General features: G+C 44.9%; 1 protein-coding gene across 6 annotated transcripts in view; it reads left to right on the top strand.

The window, feature by feature from the left end:
• TNC (tenascin C) overlaps nucleotides 1-25789 on the top strand; it is a 65385-nt gene that overhangs the window by 13730 nt on the left and 25866 nt on the right. Inside the window, exons 2-13 of one of the 6 annotated variants that reach the window (XM_075579428.1) lie at nucleotides 4055-4615; nucleotides 7193-8506; nucleotides 9810-10073; nucleotides 10601-10716; nucleotides 11454-11607; nucleotides 15471-15734; nucleotides 17084-17269; nucleotides 17625-17714; nucleotides 17820-18083; nucleotides 21861-22133; nucleotides 23248-23520; nucleotides 25287-25559. In XM_075579428.1, the coding sequence (XP_075435543.1) occupies nucleotides 4153-4615; nucleotides 7193-8506; nucleotides 9810-10073; nucleotides 10601-10716; nucleotides 11454-11607; nucleotides 15471-15734; nucleotides 17084-17269; nucleotides 17625-17714; nucleotides 17820-18083; nucleotides 21861-22133; nucleotides 23248-23520; nucleotides 25287-25559 (3934 nt within the window). In that variant the 5' untranslated portion in view covers nucleotides 4055-4152. The remainder of the gene's footprint in view (nucleotides 1-4054; nucleotides 4616-7192; nucleotides 8507-9809; nucleotides 10074-10600; nucleotides 10717-11453; nucleotides 11608-15470; nucleotides 15735-17083; nucleotides 17270-17624; nucleotides 17715-17819; nucleotides 18084-21860; nucleotides 22134-23247; nucleotides 23521-25286; nucleotides 25560-25789) is intronic. The other 5 variants (XM_075579430.1, XM_075579429.1, XM_075579433.1 and 2 more) reach the window with 5 other exon arrangements.

Below are 25789 nucleotides of genomic sequence, written 5' to 3'. Positions count from 1 at the left end.
GGGGCAATGGCCGTAACTGAACATGGCATATTGAGGTCTCATAGTCTCCCAACCTAGCTCTGAAAATTACTGAGACACTTTCCCAATTATTATACATTACATTACACATTATTATACATTATTATATATTCTTATACATTACACATTATTATACATTATTACACATTTCATTATACAGTATTATACATCACATTATAGATTATACATTACATTATTATACATTACATTACATTATACAGTATTATACATTAGATTATACATTATTATACTGTACATCACATTATACATTATTATACATTACATTATTATACATTACATTATTATACATTACGTTATACATGACATTATACAGTACTGTATACATTATTATACATTACATTATTATACATTATACATTATATTATACATTACATTATACATTACATTATACATTACATTATTATACATTATACATTACATTTTACATTATTATAAATTGATGATTGCACTGACAGTTTTGCTTTGCTCACTGTGTTTTCTGATCACATATTAACTCTTTGAGTGCCGGAGGGCCCGTGGCACCAAAGCGTCATAGCCCCCGTGGCGCGCATCACGATCACGTGATCTGCTTCCCGGAGCGATCACCTGATTGTGACATGACTGACGATGGGAACAGAAGTTCTCCTCTTCTTCTGCCGGTCAGACCCTGTCCTCACTACGTCATGGGGGTCCCAGGGGCCCCACACTATCACATGGCAGCTACTTTGTGGGGGGACCAGAGGGTCAACACGCCAAAGTCACTGATAAGGCCCCAAATAGGATCAGATACACAAAGTACATTCAGCGGATACAGCCTGAAAGTCATACATAAACATGTCTAAAAGTCTCTTCCCCCTTAAAGTGTCTGTTTTTGTTTGACATATACACAAATATGTGCCGAGAGAGAGGGAGAGGAGAGAGAGAGAGAGAGAGAGAGAGGGAGAGGGAGAGGGAGAGGGAGAGGGAGAGGGAGAGGGAGAGATGGTCCCACAGTGGGAGTGAAATGTTGGCTGTATTTGGTTGTTTCAATACAGTCTTTTTGATTATCATCATTGCAGCGCTCGCTCCTGCTGATTTGGTTTGGTTGAAGTATCTCTTTATTTTACTGTTATGATTCGTGCACTTGTCCTTTTTTTGATAGTTGCTTTGCCGAGGTGTCTCTGTCTCTCTCGTCTCTCTCACCAAAAATGTGCAAAACAAATTCTTCTTGGTCCAACGTTGGTCCCAGTTGGCGTGCGATGGGACCTTCAGTTAGCCCAGGGCGGCTTCAATTAGCTGGGGGGCTTCAGTCGGCCCACTGTTGGGCTGGCGGGCCTTCAGTCGGCCCGTGGTTGGGCTGGGGAGGAGCCTTCAGTTGGACCGTGGGGGGGGGGGGCTGGGGGAAGTTAAGTGAGCCAGGGGAGTCCGGGGGAGGCTTCAGTTGGCCTGTTGTTGGGCTGGGGGGATCTTCTGTTGGCTGGGGGGGAGGTGGCTTCAGTTAGCCTGGCGGGGGGATTGAGGGACCTTCAGATAGCCGGGGGGGGGGGGTCCTTCAGTTAGCCTGGCGGGGGGGGGATAACATACACTCTACTATAGTGCATTATCCTGGGATATAAACTGATAAGCAAGGTATGCAAAGGCAAAGGATTTAATACATATTAAAAATGAGTAAAAATACACATGTGAGCACACACAACGTGCTCACAGCAAATGACAATGATGGGTAATGAACTTGGTGACTGGTGTCACACCCTCCTCCGCCGTGGGTAAAAATTGGAAACCAACTCACATCAAGTGGCTAGGTCTCAAGCCTCAATGTGGACAATCTCACACGCAGAATGGACTTTCCCCCGGAGCACCATCCACAGACGGGGAAAGTCCATTCTGCGTGTGAGATTGTCCACATTGAGGCTTGAGACTTGGCCGCTTGATGTGAGTAGGTTTCCAATTTTTACCCATGGAGGAGGAGGGTGTGACACCCCAATGTATTAAACCCTTTGCCTTTGCATATAGTACCTTGCTTATCAGTTTATAGCCCAGGATAATGCACTATAGTAGTGTGTATGTTATTTTTGTCTCCTTCTCCTGAGGTCACGTCATTTCAAAGATCCAAGCTTTTCACCATCATAGCCCCATCGTGCCTGTCTGTACCTCAGCGCCAGAGAGGTCTGTTTATGTTTTTTATATATCTGGAGTTACCACTTTGTGTCCGTGTTGACGAACCATGCGAAGTTGGCCCTTTGCCAATCGTTCCGAGCTCAGTAACGGTCAAAACTTACCAAACATTTCACTTATTGATGCTAACTCCCGTTCAAAGCACTTTTGCTGGAGAGAAAAGCATGTGCAGGCTCTGGCAAGGTGTTAGCATCGTTAATTTAAATTAAAATCACTGGCAAATCCCTTATTCATTGGCAAAACAGCGAGTTGATGGAGGAAGTGTGTGATTTCTGTGAAACTTTTAGCCCTTAAAAGTTCAGCCAACTGGCTCGCCGGGAATCCATTCTGGCAAAATAAGAAGAATTTTGGAATGTTTTGCACTTCTTTAGTTATCACACCATGATCCCACGTTAACTGCATTTCAAGTCAATGGTAGTTAACACGGGAACGCAGTGCAACACCTAACCCTCATCTGATTTCCAGCATAAGAGCTTATACTTCAAGCGTTACGTGAGTGACATCGCTGCATCCAGATGTGACATAGTCAAGAATCGGGGGTATTACTATTATAAGACTACCCTATATTTGGAGACTCTGTCCAGTAAAAAAATGAGAGGTAATACTGGACATGTATGTGTATACCGGTATTACCTCTCTAGATGTATTCACCTACCGGCTTGGGGGTCTGAAGGGTTTCCCAGAGCAGGGCAGTTGCTAAAGGGCTGGGCAGCTTCCTCCATCCTGATTTGGCTGCTGCTGGGTAATTCAGGCAATCAGGAGGTGTCAGGAGCTTGAGAGTGGGCCAAGGAGAGCAGGAAACCGCATGGACTGGATAGAGGTGTGTTTGTGTCTCGAGTACGCTGCACCTTTCACCATTCTGTCCAGTATTCTCAGAGAAGCCACCTGGCGACCCTAATTATAATACAATGGGCAAACTTATATGCCTTTACGGACCAAGTTGAAAAATTATCTTTACAATTGTTTAGAACAGATTTGTCCCAACAAGGTCAATTGCTGTAGAGTGCGGCTTTCTTTCATTCTTCAGTGAATGCTAACAATGGCAGGAAAGAATTAGGAGGCTCATTAAAGCCCTGGAGAAAAGAGCCCTCGTGTACTCGAATTGTGTTCTTATTTATAATGCATACAAAGGGGTCAAAGGTCAGCCACACGTGTAGTCCAGTATCATAAAATACCAGACAGGGAAGCGCCCGTCTCATTGTTCCGCACGGTGAAAACTGCTGGTGATAACAGACGGACATCAGCACGCTACTCAGGTGCAAAACAAAAGGCCGTCTGAGAACCTGCGTAGAATGCTAGTATGAGCTGCTTCTTTCAAATCACATGACATCTCGGCTGCAATTTAGGCCAAGAAACACAAATGACAGGTGATGGGATTACAAAAACAATACAGTATGTCAAGCCAGGGGTCATTTCTCCATTCTCTTTATAATCCTCGGACCAGGAGCAAGCTGAGACACAGCATTGGGGTTGGCTTAAAAAAAATAACTACTCTGAAGCTGGGCGAGGCATCTGAAAGCGGGTAGACACCTTCACAGTATATCTCCATCAGCCAGAGGTCATTTAGAAACCACACAATGCTCCTGCTCTGTAGCCGCAGGTGGTGTGCGGGATTGACTGAGGGGATCTTTCATGTGGGTTGGGTAGAAGACACAAGAATCCAGCATTCCTTTTGATTCCACTCACTGGTAGGAGAGCTGGATTCTTCTCTCTCTCCATGGCAGAGGATATAACCAATTACAGAGCTCAGTGCCACAACGTTTCTGAAAACAGTGAGAACCCATTTGCAGTTGAATCTGTTTGCTCTAGGGATGATCTGCAATATACTGCTCTGGTTAACCTGATTTCTCTTCTTTCTTTTTAAAACATCTTTATTTTCTAGAGTAAAGGGGGAAGAGGAGAAAATACTAACAACTTACTGCAAAGTGCCACATCAGCAGGACAAAGACCCAAGGATAAATAGCTGTACTGGACATCACCATGGGGCCTCCCATACAGGCATTTGCCTGTCTCATGTTTCTGCTGAGTTCTCAGGTGGATGGTGGGCTTATAAGGAAAATGATCCGCCAGAAGAGAGAAAGCGGTTTCAACATCACCTTGGCAGAGGATAACCAGCCTGTTGTCTTCAACCATGTGTACAACATTAAGGTTCCCATGGGCTCCCTGTGCTCCGTCGATTTGGACCCAACCAGTCGGGAAGTAAATGAGCTGAAGCCCCAGACTCAGATTGAGAAAAACTACCAGGAGCACACTCTAAACGGTGAAAACCAGATTGTTTTCACGCACCGTATAAACATTCCACGCCGGGCGTGCGGCTGCGCAGCGGCACCGGATATCAAGGACCTCCTGAGCAGGCTGGAGGACTTGGAAGGGGTGGTGTCCTCTCTTAGGGAGCAGTGCTCTACTGGAGCAGGATGCTGTTCCACCGCACAGCCGGCACAAGGTACGTACACAATACCCTCCGGGGAACAGCTTATTAGTGTATCCAATGCAGATCTTTGCATCAATAAAGCATTCAAAGTCACAAGACTCTACCAGGACGGTATAGCAATATAGTTGGAATATAGTTGGAATATAGTAGCGAGAAGGAGTGGCTAAGTGAGTAAATACACTGACTGGCCCTGAGTTTGAAGCAAGGGAACCTGGTTCAATTCCTGGCTCCTTGTGACCTTGGGCAAGTCACTTTATCTCCCTGTGCCTCAGGTACCAAACACATAGGTTGTAAGCTCCACGGGGCAGGGACCTGTGCCTGCAAAATGTCTCTGTAAAGCGCTACGTAAAACTAGCAGCGCTATACAAGAACATGCTATTATTAATGCATCCACTGCTGTTATTGAAAATGATTTGCCGTAGAGACTGTATTTTGCAGCTCTAAAAAGTGGATATTACATACTAAAAGTAGGGCGATATCAAACATCTAGATCCTACCAAGCGGTAATTAATAGCACAAGGCTATGAGATGGCACCTTGCCCATTTATATATACACAAGATGCAATGAAAATACATAGAATTTGACTTCAGAAATATTTCCTGAAGGGAGAAAATCAGATAAATTCTAAGATGGTATTTTTAACATCCGGCTTTGTAAGAAACCATAAGAATGTCCGTTCTGAAACCCCAAACACAGCTTTCCCTTATATGCGTGTAACCATGTGCTGAATATCATCGCTGAACAAAATGATTCCAACAGTCTCCGTACAGAGTAAGGTCAAATTGAAGCTCTTTGCCCACAAAAGGCAGCGTCCCGCGTGTCATTCCCACCACCGTATATTCTCGTTCTTTCATTATCGTGGCCATAGTTGCAAACAAGTTCAACGTTAAATTGGCAGAGCGGCTTAATGATTAAAGTGGCCCGGCCCTTCAACTACGTCAAAATTGAGGCATGAAACCTACAGGTGCAGCCACGAGTATTTTAACACTTGCCTTGGAAAATCTGGGGCAATACCCTGTAATGCTGCAACATTTCTGCAGACAGACTAATGGCCCATTGGATTAACACAGCGGTGGTCCCCGGCAGTCCCATTCAAACTGACCAGGGATCCCTGCTGTGTTAATCCGATGGGCCATTAGTCTTTCTGCAGAAATGTCAGAGAAATGTTGCAGCATTACTGGAGAGATTGCCCCAGATTTTTCAAAGCAGTGTTAGAATACTCGTAGCTGCATCTGTACGCAGGGTTAATCCAAGTGGGGAATCCTTTTCTTCTGTGCCGTTTTTGTTACGTACGCTCAATGCATCTTTGCACCATATGTGTCAGTGAATTTTCAATGAGCGGTGATCTATTTGAACCCAGCGAACACAAGAAAGTGAATCTGTGTGCAGGGTTCCGAGGTCAGGCTGCCGCCACAGGACTGGCAATTCTGGTCACAGACGGGGTATAGGCAGTATTGAGAAGCTCATCAAAAACAATCACTCAGTCGGGAGATTGAAGTGTAAAATGATATTGAGTATCCTTATAGACTACAGTGTGTTCATTTACTTGTGGGGAGAAGTTATTCCCTTCACACTGTAACACCTCCAATTATATGTCAGATATTGGCAGCTGCTAAAGGCTTAAATAAAGCTTTAGATGCAAACTGAGCAACCTCAAGTGATGGAAAAAGTGCAATGTGTCAGCTTTAATACTCATTCCTAGACTATCAGGAAGTGAAACGATCATTGTGAAGCATACTGTGTTTGAACAAGATTGGGCCTTTCTTAGAATTTAAGTCTGACACATGTGGTCTAACAGACAACTAAAAGCGTGTTTGTAGTTTAGAATGTTTTTCCATTGGTTCTTGACAAGTACTGTATCCCCCCCCCCCCCCCCTTACTGTAGATGTAAGTGGGCCAATCCGTACATGTGAACAAGTTAAAAAAAATAATACAATAGAACAACTTTTTAAAGCAGCAATCTAAGGTTTTTTTTTCTTTTCTTTCTTTTAAAAAATGTTAACACAGGATTTTAGCAGTGGGTCTCTGGAGTGGAACCCCATTCATTTCAGCTCTGGGGACCCCCTGCTTCCAGAGATACTTACCTCCGAAGGGGGTGCCGGTATCTCTCTGTAGTTTAAAGCCCCCGGTCACATGGGCCAATAGGAAGCCGTACTGGATGAGGTCACAGCTTCCTATTGGCCCGTGTGGCCTGGGAACATTGACATCTGCTATAATGTGAGCCCTTGAATGGCTACCTACCGGCACCCCCTCCTGAGGTAAGTACTTCCGGAAGCAGGGGGTTCCGAGAACTGTAATGAATGAGGTTCAGCTCTGGAGACCCCCTGCTTCAATATTGTATCTTTAATAACTTTTCAAGCAAAAAAAGACTAAATATCTGACTTATTATCTGTCTTTAAACAAAAAAGGTCAAATATCTTGAAGAGTTTTCCACAGCAGCTCATGTGTCAGATCCTTGAATTAATTATGTAGCCGGGTCTGCCATGTGAATGCAGAACATGACCCAAATTCTGTAGGCATTGTGTAATGTGTTCTACCAACTCTATGCACCCGCTGTATTGGTAACGATGTCTCATTGATTGCCACAGGTTTAGTGGACACAAAACCCTACTGCAATGGACGTGGGAATTACAGTACAGAGACCTGTGGCTGCGTTTGTGAGCCAGGATGGAAAGGACCAAACTGCACCGAAGCAGACTGCCCGGGGAACTGCAATGATAGGGGCCGCTGTGTGAATGGAAGATGTGTCTGTGACCAGGGCTTCACTGGGGAGGATTGCAGTGAATTGACCTGCCCCGATGACTGCAATGATCAGGGAAAGTGTGTCAATGGAGTCTGTGTTTGCTTTGACGGCTACAGTGGAGAAGACTGCAGTGAAGAGGTGTGCCCGCTGCCTTGCGGTGAACATGGAAACTGTGTGAATGGACGGTGTGTGTGCGATGAGAACTTTATTGGAGAGGACTGCAGTGAGTCCCTCTGCCCAAACAACTGCAACAAGCGTGGACGATGTGTGGATAATGAGTGTGTATGTGATGAAGGTTACACAGGAGAAGATTGCAGTGAGTTGATCTGTCCTAATGACTGCTACGACCGTGGCCGTTGTGTAAATGGAGTGTGCTACTGCGAGGAGGGTTTCACCGGAGAGGACTGTGGTGAAATTGCTTGCCCCAACAACTGCAACGGCCGTGGTCGCTGTGTGAATGGGGTTTGTGTGTGTGATAGCGGCTTCGCTGGAGACGACTGCAGTGAACTGAGCTGTCCAAATAATTGCAATAACAACGGGCGCTGCGTGAATGGAAAGTGCGTGTGCAAGGAAGGCTACAGGGGAGAAGACTGTGGGGACCTCCGATGCCCCAACGACTGTAACAACAGAGGACGCTGTGTCAATGGGAAGTGTGTGTGTGAAAATGAATACGTGGGGTCTGACTGTAGTGAGCTGAGATGCCCCAACGATTGTGACAACAAAGGACGCTGTGTCAATGGGCAGTGCGTGTGTGACGAGGGATTCATGGGCTCGGACTGTAGTGAGCTAAGGTGTCCCAACGATTGTAATAATAAGGGACGCTGCGTTAATGGTCAGTGTGTGTGTGATGAGGCATATATAGGCGAAGATTGCTCTGATTTAAAATGCCCCAATGATTGTAACAACAGAGGACGGTGTGTTAATGGGCAGTGCGTGTGTGACAATGTATTTGTGGGTGATGACTGCAGTGACTTGCGCTGCCCTGATGACTGTAGCAACAGAGGACAATGCGTCAATGGGCAGTGTGTCTGCGATGAGGGATTCACAGGGGACAACTGTGCTGAACTAAGCTGCCTCAACAACTGCAATAACCAAGGCCAATGCGTTGATGGACAATGCGTCTGCGATGATGGCTTTATTGGAGAATACTGCTCAGAAGGTAAGTACTTAGGTAGCACACCACCGCTCTGCCTTTACATGTTAGGAAAATGAGCCATTACTGCAACTCTCTGACCTACAAAGGTTGGATTTACAAATACTGAGGCCAACCATGCTTTCATACAATCACTCAGGAAAGAAGGACCCAACGCTCCACGGTTTTTTAATTAAAGTTAATTTATTGTGCCACACAACGTTTCGACCAATAGGTCTTTCTCAAGTGACTAGTCACTTGAGAAAGACCTATTGGTCGAAACGTTGTGTGGCACAATAAATTAACTTTAATTAAAAACCGTGGAGCGTTGGATCCTTCTTTCCCGAGTATTGCTTTGGAACATACCTGACAGGTACTTCCTTGAACCAGCAGCACTGGTAAACTGTATACTTTCATTTATTATTGTGGAGTGCAGCATACCCCCCTTTAAATTCATACAATCACAACATCAGTCCTGGAACGGTGTTGCAGAAATATCAACATTGTCTATTGCACTGTACATCGTAAATGTCCAGCCTACATAATGAGACAGCAGATGTAAAATGGTAATGTGGCCCATTGAAATGTAGTCCTGGGTGGTCTACTTTTTACCGAATGTCATACCACTGACACTGTATTAAAAGAACACTAATAGATGATAAGCATGAAGAAAACATCAACTCCTTCTCCATTGCATTTGGGAAAACAGGATTAACCGAGACTTTTTTGCGTGCTAAAAAGGCAATTCCTTCTCACTTCTCCCATCTTTGCCTCTCGAAACAAGATTTTATTAATTAGGTCATGGTTGTCTTCTGTAAGTAATAGCCATGCTCCACGCCAAACTGAGAAGCAGCCATTTCACACCAAGCTCTTGCGGTTTATTGATTGGAACGTCTGACGGTTCCTCTCCTCGCCACATTCCATAAAAGATGGTGATGACAGAAAGCTTGAGCACCTGGGAAGTGAACCCTAGTTGACTATGCAGTAACAGTGCTGATGAATTACTACTAACCGTAGAATGTACGTGACATGCAATGTTTAATGTGACAGTACATTACTCAACTGCTGAGAGCCTTCAGAACATAATGCTCCTGTGAATACATGCTATTTTATAAACATTGATCTCTTAACACTTTACAATTTAGCCAGTTGCCTTGTTACCCAACTGAAGGATCTTTCCTCCACCTTCAAGATGCTTCATGATTGAGATTGTTCTCAAGTAATCTTTCAGTAACCTGATCAAAGATACACTTGCAATACGCTGCGGGGTAAAGGAAGGAAACATTAATATTTTAATCGCAATGCCTTAACGTTTGCATTTTCTCATCAGTTTCCCCACCGAAGGACTTAAAGGTGACAGATGTGACCACCAAAACCATGAACCTCGAATGGGTCAACAAAATCAAAGTCACCGAATATCTTGTCACATATGTTCCCACCAGCCCTGGAGGCCTTGAGCTGAATTTCAGAGTCCCAGGGGAACAAACGGCTGCCACTATCAATGAACTTGAGCCTGGTGTGGAGTACTTTGTTCGGGTCTATGCCATCTTGAAAAACCAGAAGAGCATTCCAGTTAGTGCCAGAGTTTCAACACGTAAGTGAAACCTTGACTCCAGTCCCGTCGGAAAACTCTATTTGGAAGCCCGGCCTTGTCGCTTCTATTCCCCACATCTTGCTCACAGATGCTCCATGTCTTTTCCTTCTTTGCATATTCATTTCCCATGGGGTGAATAATATATTGTGAAGCTGTGCATAAATCACAGCATACAACGAAGGAACTGGCCTTCGCTTTAATTAAGTATGGCTTGAAGACGTTGCGGTGTTATGGCGATTTGCTTTAACCGATGCATTTGGCAAATTGTTTGCATAGAGACACACTGAGAGGCGTCCAACTCTCTTGACTTTAAAATTCCTAGTAATATGAACCAGATGCAGTGCAATTCAAACCTCATTGATGCACACATACCTGCATCTTTCTATATAATATTATACTAAATCAATTTGCTAGAAGAACATCAGGTCTTTCCTCAAGATATGTTGCGCTGTATCTTACTGCTGCAGTGTAATTGTGTCCTGAAGCATACAGTTCATCGAGCAAGAAATCTTTATTCCTTTTGACAGACCTGCCCACTACTGATGACTTGAGGTTCAAGTCTGTGAAGGAAACATTTGTTGAGGTGGAGTGGGAGCCTTTAGACATCTCGTTTGATACCTGGCAACTTATTTTCAGGAACACGGTGAGTAACGAGGATTCCTTTCCCACCCACACGTATTTCTTTCAGCTATTCTTTCGTTGTCTTGTTTCATTTCTGGATTGTATGTCTAATTCAGAATGCAACCGCCACGTCAAAATGTAGTCTCCTTAGTTTTACCGACATATCTCTCAATACAATATATCAGCTTTGATATCTTCAAGTACTTACTTTCAAAATCCTTGTCTTTAAATATTAATACTATATACAGAAAACCTGACCGCTCAGCCTTAATTTCAAATGTATGGATATTTTGACCAGTGTGTCATAAAGACACTTGGAGGTGCATACAGGGAGAAAGTCGCTGTATTAGCAATAATGATCCCCAAAGGGGTCACAAAAGATCCCCATTATTTGCACTCACACAAGGTATTAAAATAGTAGTAAAGGTAATAAAAGCATTATTGCTAATATCTTTACATATTAAGCCAGACTCCATCTTGGATTTCATATTTATCTTACTCTACATTCTACCCACGTTCTACTCGCCTTCCAAGATACATTTCTTGGACTAAATGTATTGGTTCCCTAATTATTCTAATGTAAATATAATTGGTTCGCAAATGTGTATTTTAAAAAGCAATGTAATACAAAATCTACAGTGTCGCCGGTTTATGTTGGAATGAAATCTTCCATGTTTAATTCCGGCATAAATGTCCAGCGTGCATGAAAAATAATATTTGTTATAAAATGTAAAACTGGCCCAATGATGTCTATTGCAGAAAGAAGACAATGGAGAGATAAGCACCAGCTTGAAAAGACCGATCACCTCCTTTGTGCAAACAGGACTGGCGCCAGGAGAGACCTATGAAGTGTCCATCCATGCTGTTAAAAACAATACTATAGGGCCAGGCTTGTCCAGAATCACCACCACAAGTAAGCAGTTACAGGTTTAGAAACAGGATATATAGGATCGTATTTATGAAACTATGCTATACCATGGCCATATTACCAAGCTATGATATGCCTTGGCCATATTACCAAGCTATGATATGCCATGGCCATATTACCAAGCCTATGATATGCCTTGGCCATATTACCAAGCCTATGATGTGCCTTGGCCATATTACCAAGCTATGATATGCCATGGCCATATTACCAAGCTATGATATGCCATGGCCATATTACCAAGCTATGATATGCCTTGGCCATATTACCAAGCTATGATATGCCATGGCCATATTACCAAGCTATGATATGCCATGGCCATATTACCAAGCTATGATATGCCATGGCCATATTACCAAGCTATGATATGCCATGGCCATATTACCAAGCTATGATATGCCATGGCCATATTACCAAGCATATGATGTGCCATGGCCATATTACCAAGCTATCATATGCCATGGCCAAATTACCAAACTATGATATGCCATGGCCATATTACCAAGCTATGACATGCCATGGCCTTATTATTACCAAGCCTACAATATACCATTGCCATATTACCAAGCTATGATATGCCATGGCCATATTACCAAGCTATGATATGCCATGGCCATATTACCAAGCCTATGACGTGCCTTGGCCATATTACCAAGCTATGATATTCCATAAGACATTTTCCAGTTCCAGCACACGCGACTTTTAATTTATTTTTCTTATATTTTATTTTATTTATAAAATATTTTACCAGGAAGTAATACATTGAGAGTTACCTCTCGTTTTCAAGTATGTCCTGCAGCGCTGTACATAGTATATTGCAGGAACAATTAGTCCCTGTCCTGTAGAGCTTACAATCTAATTTTGGTGCCTGAAGCACAAGGAGATAAAATTACTTGCTCAAGGTCACAAGGAGGTAAAAAGACTTGCTTAAGGTCACAAGTAGAATGGATACTGGGAAATAAAATTCAAAAGCAGGGACATCAGACATCACCCCTACTACTCCTTCAGCCCAAATGAATATGTGAGAAGGCGTCTTCTCGCTCCAGGTGTCTTATTGCAGAGCACCATTTAGTAATATAGGCCATTGTAAGCTGAGACAGGTTCTCAAGGTAAACCTTTAGATTTACAATGTAGTACAGGGGGCTGAACTCCAGTCCTCAAGCCCCGCAACTGAACAGGTTTTCAGGATATCATTGCTTCAGCACAGGTGGCTCCTGTGCTGAAGCTGGGATATCCTGAAAACCTGGCTTGTTGGGGGGGAGGGGGGAGGCTTCTGGACTGGAGTTATGAACCCCTGTAGATGGAAAGGAAGAGCTGAGAATGTTCTGACATAACCCCAGACATCTCCCTTCCTACATCAGATCTACCCACCAGTAACAAAGAGTTCAGTGTTACAAGCTTAGGCCTGAATGGGAAGCACATGAGTATAGTCTCCAATATACTGGGGGTGATGAATTATACAAGTCAGGCCAGCTGTCTGGTCACACAATGTAAAAATATCAATCACAACCTCTTTCTCTCTGGATCCAGCCACATTCCTTTTAAACAGACCAAACACCAAAGTGTCTGCCCCCCCCCCCCCCCAGCCCCGTCCGCCCCCCATGCTTGCCATAACGTGTGAATAAATATGAGTGCTATAAATCACTAGCTCTGTAGGACCCTCAGTCAGAGCAGAGGTGGGCGGGAAAATCAATCACGTTTTATGGCAATGTATTTCTACACCCCTCACTTCAATTCCCCAAACACCGGCACACAGGACTTTACAGCCATACCCAGGCACACACACACACCAGCACACACACACAGGCACACACCGGCCCACACACACACACACAAACACCGGCACACAGGACTTTACAGCCATACACAGGCACACACACCAGCACACACACACAGGCACACACCGGCCCACACACACACACACACACACACAGGCATACACCGGCCCACACACACACACACACACACAGGCATACACCGGCCCACACTCACACACACACAGGCATACACCGGCCCACACACACACACACAAACACCGGCACACAGGACTTTACAGCCATACACAGGCACACACACACCAGCACACACACAGGCATACACCGGCCCACACTCACACACACACAGGCATACACCGGCCCACACACACACACACAAACACCGGCACACAGGACTTTACAGCCATACACAGGCACACACACACCAGCACACACACACAGGCATACACCGGCCCACACACACACACACACAGGCATACACCGGCCCACACACACACACACAAACACCGGCACACAGGACTTTACAGCCATAACAGGCACACACACACCAGCACACACACAGGCATACACCGGCCCACACACACACACACAAACACCGGCACACAGGACTTTACAGCCATACCCAGGCACACACACACCAGCACACACACACAGGCATACAGCGGCCCACACACACACACACACACACAGGCATACACCGGCCCACACACACACACACACACACACACACACACACACACACACACACACACACACACACACACACACACACAGGCATACACCGGCACGCACACACCCAGGCATACACCGGACTTTACAGGTCTGAAGTAGATAAATGTGGAGAAACAGAAGGTTTCTCATGCACCAACAAATCAGGACATTCCTAGGTAAAATCATACACACACACACACAGGCACACATAGACACAGACACAGGCACGCACACACACACACACACACACACACACACACACACACACACACACACACACACACACACACACACACACACACACACACAGAAACACACATACATGCACACACACACACACACACAAAGATACACACAGACACACATGCACAGATACACACACACAAATATACACACACACACAGACACACACTACACACACACAGACACACACAGACACAACACACACTTCATGTTATTATTCATCTACGTTCTATCATTGTTTTCACATTTTGTCCTCGTTCTTAACTCTAGATCGGCCACACGTACATTGTCTCCTGTCCCCCCACTCTCTATCCCTGCACCTTCTCTTTTTATTTTGTTTTGACCTCACAGGAAACATAGGACCGAAGTTACACGATCCTGGGGCTAGGGCGGGTAAATAAAGTGACAAGAACCTTCCGCCGTTCAGCAAATACCACTTAAGAGCACATTGATATCTCAGACTATCCCAGCGTCACATTGCAGGGCCAGTATAACCAGCCTCACACTGGTGAGCCCCAAAAGATTAAAGAGGCTGTCTGTGAGTAGGGTTACTGGCTCTGCACTTCTGTAACCCAGGCTGTGTAATATGACAGGCGTAAGCTTATAGGGGTTCCATGTTAAAAATGGATTTGAAACAAAGTTGTGCTCATTTGCGTGTCATTTCCCAGAATCCCTGGCTGCAGTGGAAGTATGCTAAGAGATAATGGGGAAAGGCAGGGTTGCAGACCTGTCTGAGATGTGAATGTGCTCACAGCGTGATCTTTTTATTTGCATAACCCTATGGGAAATGCTGCTTTTGCTTTCACTTTTGACATTTAGTAAAAGGCAGCAAATGAACCATGGGAACCATGGCGCTCTGCAGCCTCTACTCCCACCCCATTCCAGTAACACAACAGCTCATGAAACAGGAATGTGACTTGTCCTGGACATTTACTGTATCACGAGCTTATTCAGCAAAACTAGCCATGGGACATTGTACAAAGTGACCACGGATCTACTGAAGGCTTAGTTAGCACCAAATAATCATATTCTTTATTACACCTTCATTCCCAGGCAGGCGGGCACTTTGGCCAATGTGACCTCCCAACCCTCTCTGAGATCCGTCTTTGCTCTTTGTTCCAGGGTTGGACGCTCCCAGTCAAGTCGAGGTGAAAGATGTTACCGACTCCTCCGCTTTAATAACCTGGTTTAAGCCCCTGGCTGAAATTGATGGCGTTTCCCTGTCCTATGGAACAGGAAGCGACCCGAGAACCACGGTGGAACTCTCTGAAGATGAGAACCAGTATTCCATGAGTAATCTGAAGCCGGACACTGAGTATGAAGTGACGCTCATATCTCGCCGTGGAGAAATGACAAGCTCACCTGTGTCCGAGACTTTCACAACAGGTATGTAAGAGAATCTACAACCTGCTCTGGTTCGTTTAATAATGTGTCGTAGATATATAAAGTAGGCGCATCTCAAAAAGGCACAGGTCATAGAAAATAAATATAGAAACACTTCACCCACACACCAGATGCGATGGAGGACACTCGGCACTCCAAAATAGGTGTTCAAAAGCAAACACTCTTTGTATCAAGACAATCCAACGTCTTGGTCCAACTATGGTACATTCATCAGGGCTATATACATGTCCCCTTCCTACCCCCCACCTCACCCCCATGCTGTATGTATTTATATTTCAACATCACTCTTGACTGTACGTAACCCTGATGAAGTTCCCATATTTGGACCATTACGTTGGATTGTCTCAATACAAAGATTGTTGGCCTTTGAACACCTATTTTGGAGTGCTGAATCTTCATCGCATCTTTTGTATGGGTGAAGTATTTCTATAGTTTTATAATGTGTGATATCTCTGATTTCCTCCTCGTGGTAGTTCTTCATGAAAGTACTTCATAATGTTGCAGTAGCTTGATATCCAACCCTAGGCTCCTCAAAGCAAACCACTGGTAGTGTCACACAATACTCCAACAGCAGTAACAATTACTAGGTAGTCTACTCCCCGCCAGCACTTTGTAGGAGTACCATAAGGGGTCTTGCAAGCCAACGGTTGGCCATTATCTTAGTAATACACGTTCATCAACTAGGCAACATTTTAGCTTTCTTCTTCTATTTATGACCACAAGCTACTTTCAATTCTGTAACTCCACCTCCGTACGCCAAGGTAGACAGCCACGGGTTCTCTGATAATAAATTATTAGCTGTAATGCAAATGTTTATTCTTCTACTAATACATTATAAAGTGCCCTTTCTTTATACAGAAAATAGACACACTCTATTATACAGACCAAAAAAGTCCATTTAACCTTCATCTTATGCTGCTTAATAAAATAATGTTTATATGCCCCGGTCAGTATTCTCAGCACAGTACATGGAGAAAAACTAGACACGCAATGATATAGATTGTAAGTTAATTTGTTAAACATTGCGTGAACTAGTCCACAGCATTAGCGTCAGAACTTACATATTGGTACCATTATTAGACAGTATAACTCAGGGTTGGGCAACTCCACTCCTCATGGGCCACCAACAGGTCAGGTTTTACGGATTTCTCTGCTTCTGCACAGGTGGCTCAATCAGTGGCTCAACCTGTGCTGAAGCAGGGATATCCTTAAAACCTGACCTGTTGGTGGCCCATGACGACTGGAGTTGGCCACCCCTGGTATAACTTGGTAGAGGCTACATTCACTGCTGTTGTGTATAAACTGTATGTTACCCTCTTCTCCCCAAAAAGATCTGGACACCCCCAAAAACCTGAGAAAGGTTTCACAGACAGACAACAGCATCACTTTGGACTGGAAAAACAGCCAAGCCAAAGTTGAATACTACAGAATTAAGTTTGCACCCCTCTCTGGGGGTGATCATGAGGAAATGACAGTACCCAGGAGTAACCAGGCTACAACCAAAGCCACTCTCACAGGTCAGATTCATTACGTCACATCAAAGCCACTTTTACAATTGGCATACCCCAACGGGACACCTTCATGCAGGAGTGGCCAACTCCAGTCCACAAAGGCCACCAACAGGTCAGGTTTTAGGATATCCCTGCTTCAGCACTGGTGGCTCAATCAGTGGCTCAGCCAACGACTGCGCCACTGATTGAGCCACCTGTGCTAAAACAGGGATAGCCTCAACACCTGACCTGTTGGTGGCTCTTGAGGACTGGAGTTGACCACTCCTGCCCTGGTATGTTATCTAGCCTTCCAAGCTGGACGATAAAGTATTTCCAATGTCTAAGCTTTATGTATGTAACATGCCTGTACATCTCTATCTAGGTTTGAGGCCAGGGACAGAGTATGGCATAGGATTGACTGCAGTTAAACAGGACAAAGAAAGTTCCCCAGCTACAATCAATGCTGCAACTGGTAAGAGAACAGAAGCCACTCCTGAGATATGACCACTTTCTATTGTAATTGTGAATGAAAACCTGATGGAGTCAACGTTAACCAAGCTAACATTGTTTCTTTCAGACCTGGATGCGCCCAAGGATTTGGAGATCACCGGAGCCACTGAAACCACCATTAACCTGCGATGGAAAATACCCGTGGCTAAGTTGGATCGCTACCGACTCACCTATACCACAAGCACCGGCTCGGTGAAAGACATCCAAGTCCTGGGAAATGCCAACTCTTATGTACTGACTGAGCTGGAGCCTGGCAAAGAATACAGTATCTCCCTTGTGGCCGAGAAAGGCAGACACAAAAGCAAAGCCGTCTCTGTGATCGGGATTACTGGTAAGTCGCTCCATGCAAGGAATGATGAAATGCTTTGTTGAGAGAGACACGCTTGGAACATGGCTTAGTGTCTTCAACCACAAACTTAACTCAAACCTTTCCTTTGCAGCAAGCAGTGATTTCTGATTTCGCAATAGTCATTTGTTTCCATTTCCTTAGCCCCAAAGCATTACTAAAAACACCCTTCCACCCGCCGTCCACTTAACGACTTCAAAATTAGAACATCAACAGAAAGAAGTCAACTTAGACCCAGATCCAATCCACAAAGCTTCCTTTTGTTTGTTTGTTTTACAGCTTTTGCTGACCGTCTGTTTTCCGCAGTAGGAATTGCAGGAACGCGTAACTAGAAATGAACATTAACATCCAAGGTTGTCTACAGTAGGCACTGGAGCTCGGTCTATATTTATTTTCCTTTCAGCAGTTATTTTATTATTACAGATAATGTTCCATGTAGTAACACAGGAGGGAGAGGGAGTAGGGGGTACGATTCCTTTTATTGGACCAACAAGTAGTTGAGATGTTTCAAGCTTTCCAACCTCTCGGGGTCTTTCATCGGGTAACCCCAGGTCCAATATAAGGGATCATACCACCTTCCCCCTCCTTTGTTACTACTTGGAAGAAAGGACCAACACAGTGACCCACCCTTCTTTGCCAGATAATGCTACAGACACTCGAGGACGTCCAAAAGGCCATTCTTCCGGCGGAGTTATTTTCTTCGCTATGTTTCTTTTTCAAGAGCAGATTTGAAGGTGTTTATACTGAGGCGGAAGGCAGCGTTGGGATATCTATTCTGCTAGTATCAATGCTGTAGTATCTCTCTAAAAGTGAGGTGTCCAACCTATACTGTGCACTAAGACCAGGCAGCCGTGGCGCTGCAGCCGGCCATGCTCTAAATACAACGCATGAGACTAGATGGACAAGATAAATACTCCTCTTATTCTGGAGACATCTACATACTCGAGTGTATAGATGCTTCATCAGATTGTATTAAGTCATATTCTCGTAGCTCCGAAGTGTGCCCATCCGCTTGTACAGTGCCCTTTCCGATGGGATTGGCATACTTTGCTATTCTGTAAGCCCTTCTTGCTTACCCCATAAGTCAGAGTGGGGATGGAGTTAGCACCACCTCAGGTCACTCCACTTCTAAAGCAGGTACAGGCCGGGGGGGTTGTCCCTTGTTATAGGCGCGGTTAGAAGAGGCGATGTGCAACAGAGAATAGGCTTTTTTTCTTACATTTCATTCTGCTCCTTCTGAACATGACAAACTGCGCGGTTTGACACTGACAACTTCGGAGCTACGAGAATAAGCCCCTATGGCTTTTTTAAGTAGCACAGAACAGGTGGAACATATTGTACATAAAATAGACCAAAACATATAAAATATTAAAGCAGTGCACAGATGGCTTCTTTGTTCTGACAGATAACCCAACGTGCTGAGGTACACATCAGAGAAGCCCAGAGTTTCCATACGATTTAATGGTAATATTGCTGCAGAACACTGCAGTACCGTGTACCTCCCCCTCCCCCCCCCCCTCCAACAGACCCCAAAAGAGAGAACAATGAAACCTGCTACATCTGTACTTCTAAGAGAACAAATACATAAGCTACTGTAAGCGCGTCTACTATAATTTGATGCCTCTGGCCACACAGTTATGCAATGTTTTTGACTATTAACATGCCAGAAGGTAAGCCACTTGTACAATCACTAAATTACTTTTTGCTCTTATAGCTTACATGCCACAGGTTATTTCCAAGCACCCTGCTTCAGCCTGCCACTCACAATAAGCCAATCCCAACTGCAACAGGAAAAACTGTTGCAAGCCTCAGAATGACACCGTGCCCCTCCCTGAAACGGAGATGCGCAGGAGTCAATATGCTGAGCCGGACCTGTGCTTTCATCTCCTCCTGATGAATGCATCATGTGAGATAAACACTGATGTTCTGTCCAAATGAAACAGAGCTGGCCATCCAACCCTTCGTGCTCCAGTAACATGCCCTGGGGTTCTGGTCCTAGGGGAGACAGTGGACCCTGGGAACCAGCAAAGTGGAAAAAATGATTAAGGTTACAAGAAGAAACACACAAGGTTGGGACTGAAGCAGTTCTTTGTTTTAGTGAAGACGTTTCTCAAACATTTGACCGCATGGGAGTCCCAGCTGAACCATATTAATACAATACTTCCATTCACAAGCCAATGGAATGTATTCAGAAGAAGTGTACATTTATTTTATTGAAGTTAATATAATTCTTCCTCGTGTGAGAAAGGAAGTAAAATAGTCAAGAGTTAGGGGCTTCAATGCACCAGCATGATACACTCTTATAATCCTCTCAATACTATATACCGTACGTTCAAGGGGCTACATTTCAAAATAATAAACAAATACTGCACGTGTTGAAGTTAAAGCAGCAATCCTGCTTTCCTTTTAAATTTGGTTGATGCAGGGGGTCTCCGGAGCTGAACCGCGTTCATTTGGGCTCCGTGGACCCCCTGCATCCCGAGATACTTACCGCTGTAAGGGGGCGCCGGTAGCAGATCCAGCTTGGCTGTTTGTGGCTAACATAATGGCAGCTTAAACGTCCTGCATCACGTGAGCCAGTAGGAAGCCGTGACGTCATCCCTTGCGGCTCCGTACTGGCCCGCGTGACAGAGACATTTAAACCTGCGGAGCTGCTACCTGCGCCCTCCTACGGAGCTCAGTATCTCGGGGAGCAGGGGGTCCCTGGAGCTGAAACGAGCGCGGTTCAGTCTCGGACACCCCCTGCTTCCCACCTATTAAAAGAAAACAACATGTTCTGCATCTTTAATGTTACATTTTCACCTCCCGCTTGCACGATATTCCGGAAGTTTCTTACATCTGGGACAAATTTCTGTCAAACGAAAATCAATCTTCTGTGACCCTTTGCATTCCTCTAAAGACCTTCACAGCACCCAAAAAGCAGCCCTTACATGTTTGCAAATAGGCAGTTGTTACATACCTGTTAGGAAGGTATAATTTGCAGGGAAAGCAGATGTTGCTGATGTGACTGTCCCAGCCATGAAACATTCTAACGATGGAGCAATTATAGCAAAATCCTAGGCTGGGAAAATCCCACCAGAATATACAGGTGAAACGAACGCTAAAGATATGGGTCAAACATTCTTTGGGGGTGAACAATCATGATACTTGCAGCAGTTACTTTCTTTATATACAGATGTAGCTATCCTTACTGTCTCCAGTGTCACAGTCACCGACCGCGGCGGTCTCGAACGGGGATCTCATTCAGATGCATAGTCCGCCCACCTCTCGATTTGTGGCAACGACTGTCCCCGAACTTTTGCTTCTTTGACCGAGATGCCGGGGACAGGAGCCTGGCTACATCTTTAACATTAGTGTTACCGTTAGTCCATATTAAAAAAAGAAGACACCAAAAGTCACTTGCGCATGCGCGGTCGGCTTTCGTTCGTGCCTGCGCGGTCGGCTTTCATTGGCGCCTGTGCGGTCGGTGTACTCGGACAATTTTAACTTGATTTCAAAATTATTCCCGGACGGCGACCTCCAATCAAATAGCCGGACGTGTCCGGGAAAATACAGCCATATTTTAACCCCTAGTAACATATCGATTTGAAAGTTTATTTGGTCGGCGGTTTGTCTCGCCACGATTGTTTTATTTTTCCCCTAAGGGAATCCGATCAGAGATAAAGGAATATCGGAGCATAATCCACGGTGTTTCATTGTAAAACTTGTTTACTTTGCTGGCCGTAACCAGACTAACGTGACTCCTCATATTCTCATGTTTAGAGGTGACGCGTGAGCTGGGGCGGTTACTGGTGTCCCGAGTAAGCTGGGACTCTTTCACACTCACATGGACGGCCCCCGACGGCGACTACGACAGTTTTATCATTCAGGTGCTGGACTCTGATCAAGAAGAGAAGCCTCGAGACATTACAGTACCCGGGGCGCTGCGCTCGGTGGAGGTGTCGGGATTGAAACCGGCCACACCTTATCAGATCACCCTCTATGGTGTGACTCGGGGATTTAACACTAAGCCTCTGTTTGCGGAGACACTTACAGGTATCGTTTCGCCACACCGTTAATACTCGCACTTTGTCACACTCCAGGCACGGCCTCCTTTGCGGCGCACGAACCACGCACACTTCGTGCAATGGCTTCTGTCCCTTCGGATCACCGCGCTCTTTGTTTTTGTCTTTGTTGCTTTTTACCTCTGCTTGACCAGGAGCGCTGACTACATGGCTTTGTCTGGGTTTATCCTTAGTGGTACTGTTAATGCATCCCCTTTTTTGATTGTTGATATTTAGGCCCTTATCTACTAAGTGGTAATATTTCCTGAGAGAGGCTCACGTCCTCCAGGAGCACTAACAGCATAGGTTTTAAATCCAACCCCTGCATGAGCACAGGTGGTTCAGTGAAAATGATTGGGCACCTGTGCTAATGAGAGGGTAGCCGTAAAACCTGCACTGCCCTTGAGGACTGGAGTTGGAAAACAGATTAGGGCCCATTGCAGTAAACCCGTTAGGGCTGATAACTACAGAGCTACTATCTGTGAGAGGGATGCAGGCGTAGCGTGAGCTGCTGCATTGGGTCACAACGTTGGTTGTTGCATTACTAGCTGCTTGTGTGTGTTCTGGGGATTGCAAAGTAGAAGAACAGGGACAGGAGGGAGGTCAGACAGATGTTCTGGAATTTTTATTATGCTCGTCACTGCATAAAATATAATACTACGCCAAGCCTTTATGGTGGCGAAAAGGTTGGTCAATTTACATCGGACTGTATGCATGTAAATATATATGTTACTGAATACCGGTTTTTTTTTCCCCACCAAATTCATACCGTTCGGTAGGACAAACACGTTCGATGTTGGCCGCGATAACCTGAATAGGCTCCTGTGTCTTTCCCTTTATATTTCTTTACATCTACGCAGAGGATCGAGCTTCTCTTCCACTCTTGCTTCACTCTGCATGATTTCGCAACGCTCAAGCATGCAACCTCCATCCACACAAGTAGCCTCCCGTCAAGTTCATTGATTAATCACTGCTTGCTGGCTGCCACACTGAAATTCGCTCCAGACGGTTGTCTTCCAATCCAGCTTGTGAACATGGCACAAAAATTAACTTTGTAATTAATTCCTTTAATTCATGATTTCCTCCCTCCCTCCCCCCTCCTTCAGAAAACAAGCCAGAAGTTGACGACTTAACAGTCCGCAGTGTAACGCCAGAAAGTTTCGACCTGTCATGGACAGCGACAGAGGATTCTTTTGAGGGATTTGTAATAGAAGTGATTGATTCTAACAGGTTACTGGAGCCAATGATATTCAATGTCTCCGGGAATCTCAGGACAACACCTATCTCAGGGCTACTACCCAACACTGATTATACCATCAACCTCTATGGCATTGTTCATGGCCTTCGTACACAAGCTATTAGTGCTTCAGCAACCACAGGTATTGGATCTTCCTTATTTAACCATTTTTTTTCTCATCTTCATACTCTTTTCCTAGGTGCCACCAAGACTTCTTGACCAATTTTAATCTTCCTATTTTACTTCTCCAGCATGACAGTTACAGGATGTTTGCAGAACACCGTCCAGTAAATTACCAAGCCATGTCCATGCAATAATCCATTTATTTTACTGGGCTGGGCTGAATGACATATGAAGTAGGGGATCTCTGGAGCTGATCCACGTTCACTTTAGCTCCAGGGACCCGCAGCTTCCAGAGATACCTACCTCTCCGTAGGTCATGTTTAAAGGTCCCATGTGACATGAGTCAATAGGGAACTGAGACGTATGCGGCCCATGTGATGTGGGACCTTTAAACTGCCATATTGCGTGCCCAGCTGGGGCTCCTACCGGCATGACCTACGGAGGCATCTCGGGAAGCAGGGGGTCCCCTGAGCAGAAATGAACGTGGGTCAGCTGCCTCACGAATGTACAGCATATGTCTTATCATTTGCAAAGAACCGCCTTCAATATTACCAGTGGTGACACATATTTACAGGCACGCAAATAATACCGTGGCGTGATCTAGGACATTTGTTTGCGCCCATTTAGCCGCAACCAAATTTCCGCCGGTGTATTAGCCACTTACCTCGCCGCAGGGACCTCTCGCCGCTAAAGTAAACCCCTAATCTTACTCCTTACCCTTAAAACCTTACCCTAATTTCCCCTGACCTAATCCCCCTACCCTAAAAACCTAACCCTTTACCCTTATCCCCCTACCCTAAAAACCTAACCCCTTACCCTAAACCCTTTACCCTAATCCCCCTACCCTAAAAACCTAACCCCTTACCCTAAACCCTTTACCCTTATCCCCCTACCCTAAAAACCTAACCCCTTACCCTAAACCCTTTACCCTTATCCCCCTACCCTAAAAACCTAACTCCTTACCCTAAAAACCTAACCCTTTACCCTAATCCCCCTACCCTAAAAACCTAACCCCTTACCCTAAACCCTTACCCTAATCCCCATCATAAAAAAACAACCTTTATCCTAATCCCCCTACCCTAAAAACCTAACCCCTTATCCTAATCCCCCTACCCTAAAAACCTAACCCCTTAACCTAAAACCCCTATCCTTAAACCCCTACCCTAACCGCTAAATTAAACCTGAGATTGACTTACCTTGGAGAAGCGCCCGGCGGTGGAGGTTCCAGCGGCGGAACGACTGAGGCAAAGGGTCCCTCTGCGGTCAAACGCCGGCGGAGACATACACCCAAATCACACCACGTAGACAAGTGTCACAATGCAGAATGAAGAAGTACACAACTTACATTTAAGTGTTAGGAAACGCTCAGGCAAAGTGAATCAAAAGTTCTGAATGTCAAATTTGTAACCACAACTGTAGCAGATAACTATAATTATTAAATATTCCCCAAAACGTTTGACAGGTTACCATATAATTGTTGTGGATGTGCAGAGATTAGTATGTGTGTGTCTATCAAAATCTAAATTCAAGTTGCACATCGGAGTGATGTTTTAACCCTGATGCATATTACTTCCCTTTTAATTCCCCCACGTCTGTGTAATGGTGATCTCATGGGCGTTGGCCGGATTTATTTTTTGACTTTTCCAGGTATTTTTGTCTATTGCTGTGACTTGAATAGCGAGTCTTTCTTTGCAGAGCTGCTTTATCTTCTCTGGAGCCGGGTGACTGATGAGTGGCAGTTAAAAACTTTCTGTGTTTCTTTCCTTTGCACGGTGTTCTTTTCAGAAGCAGAACCCGAGGTGGAAAACCTTCTGGTTTCCAACATTACCCCAGACAGCTTCCACCTCTCATGGACGACAGGCGAGAGCGGCTTTGACAACTTTATCCTTAAAATAAGTGATGCCAAACGACAGTTTGAACTGATGAAGCTCACAGTGCCAGGCAGTGAACGCGCATGGGTGGTAACGGGATTGAAAGATGGCACAGAGTATGAGATTGAGCTCTACGGCGTTGCCAGTGGTCAACGCTCTCAGCCAATAAGTGGAGTGGCAACCACAGGTATTTCAAACCGCACACCAGGCACGCCAATAGTCAGCAGGTATAAACATGTACAAATACAGAACTCACCATGGAAAAGCATCATGGACATGCTGATTATTTATAATGAGGTCCTATGGATATCTTTAAGAGTTAAACCAAACTGATGTGTAGTCAAGATTGGAAGCATAGAATGGTTCTGCTCATCGTCAATTTTATATAAGTTTTTGTATCTGTGCAGACAGCATTGC

This window comes from Ascaphus truei, chromosome 21, assembly GCF_040206685.1.
Source record: "Ascaphus truei isolate aAscTru1 chromosome 21, aAscTru1.hap1, whole genome shotgun sequence".
NCBI classification, from domain to species: Eukaryota; Metazoa; Chordata; class Amphibia; order Anura; family Ascaphidae; genus Ascaphus; species Ascaphus truei.
Note: the sequence above shows the minus strand (reverse complement) of the source record. Positions and strands in the feature narration are given on the sequence as shown.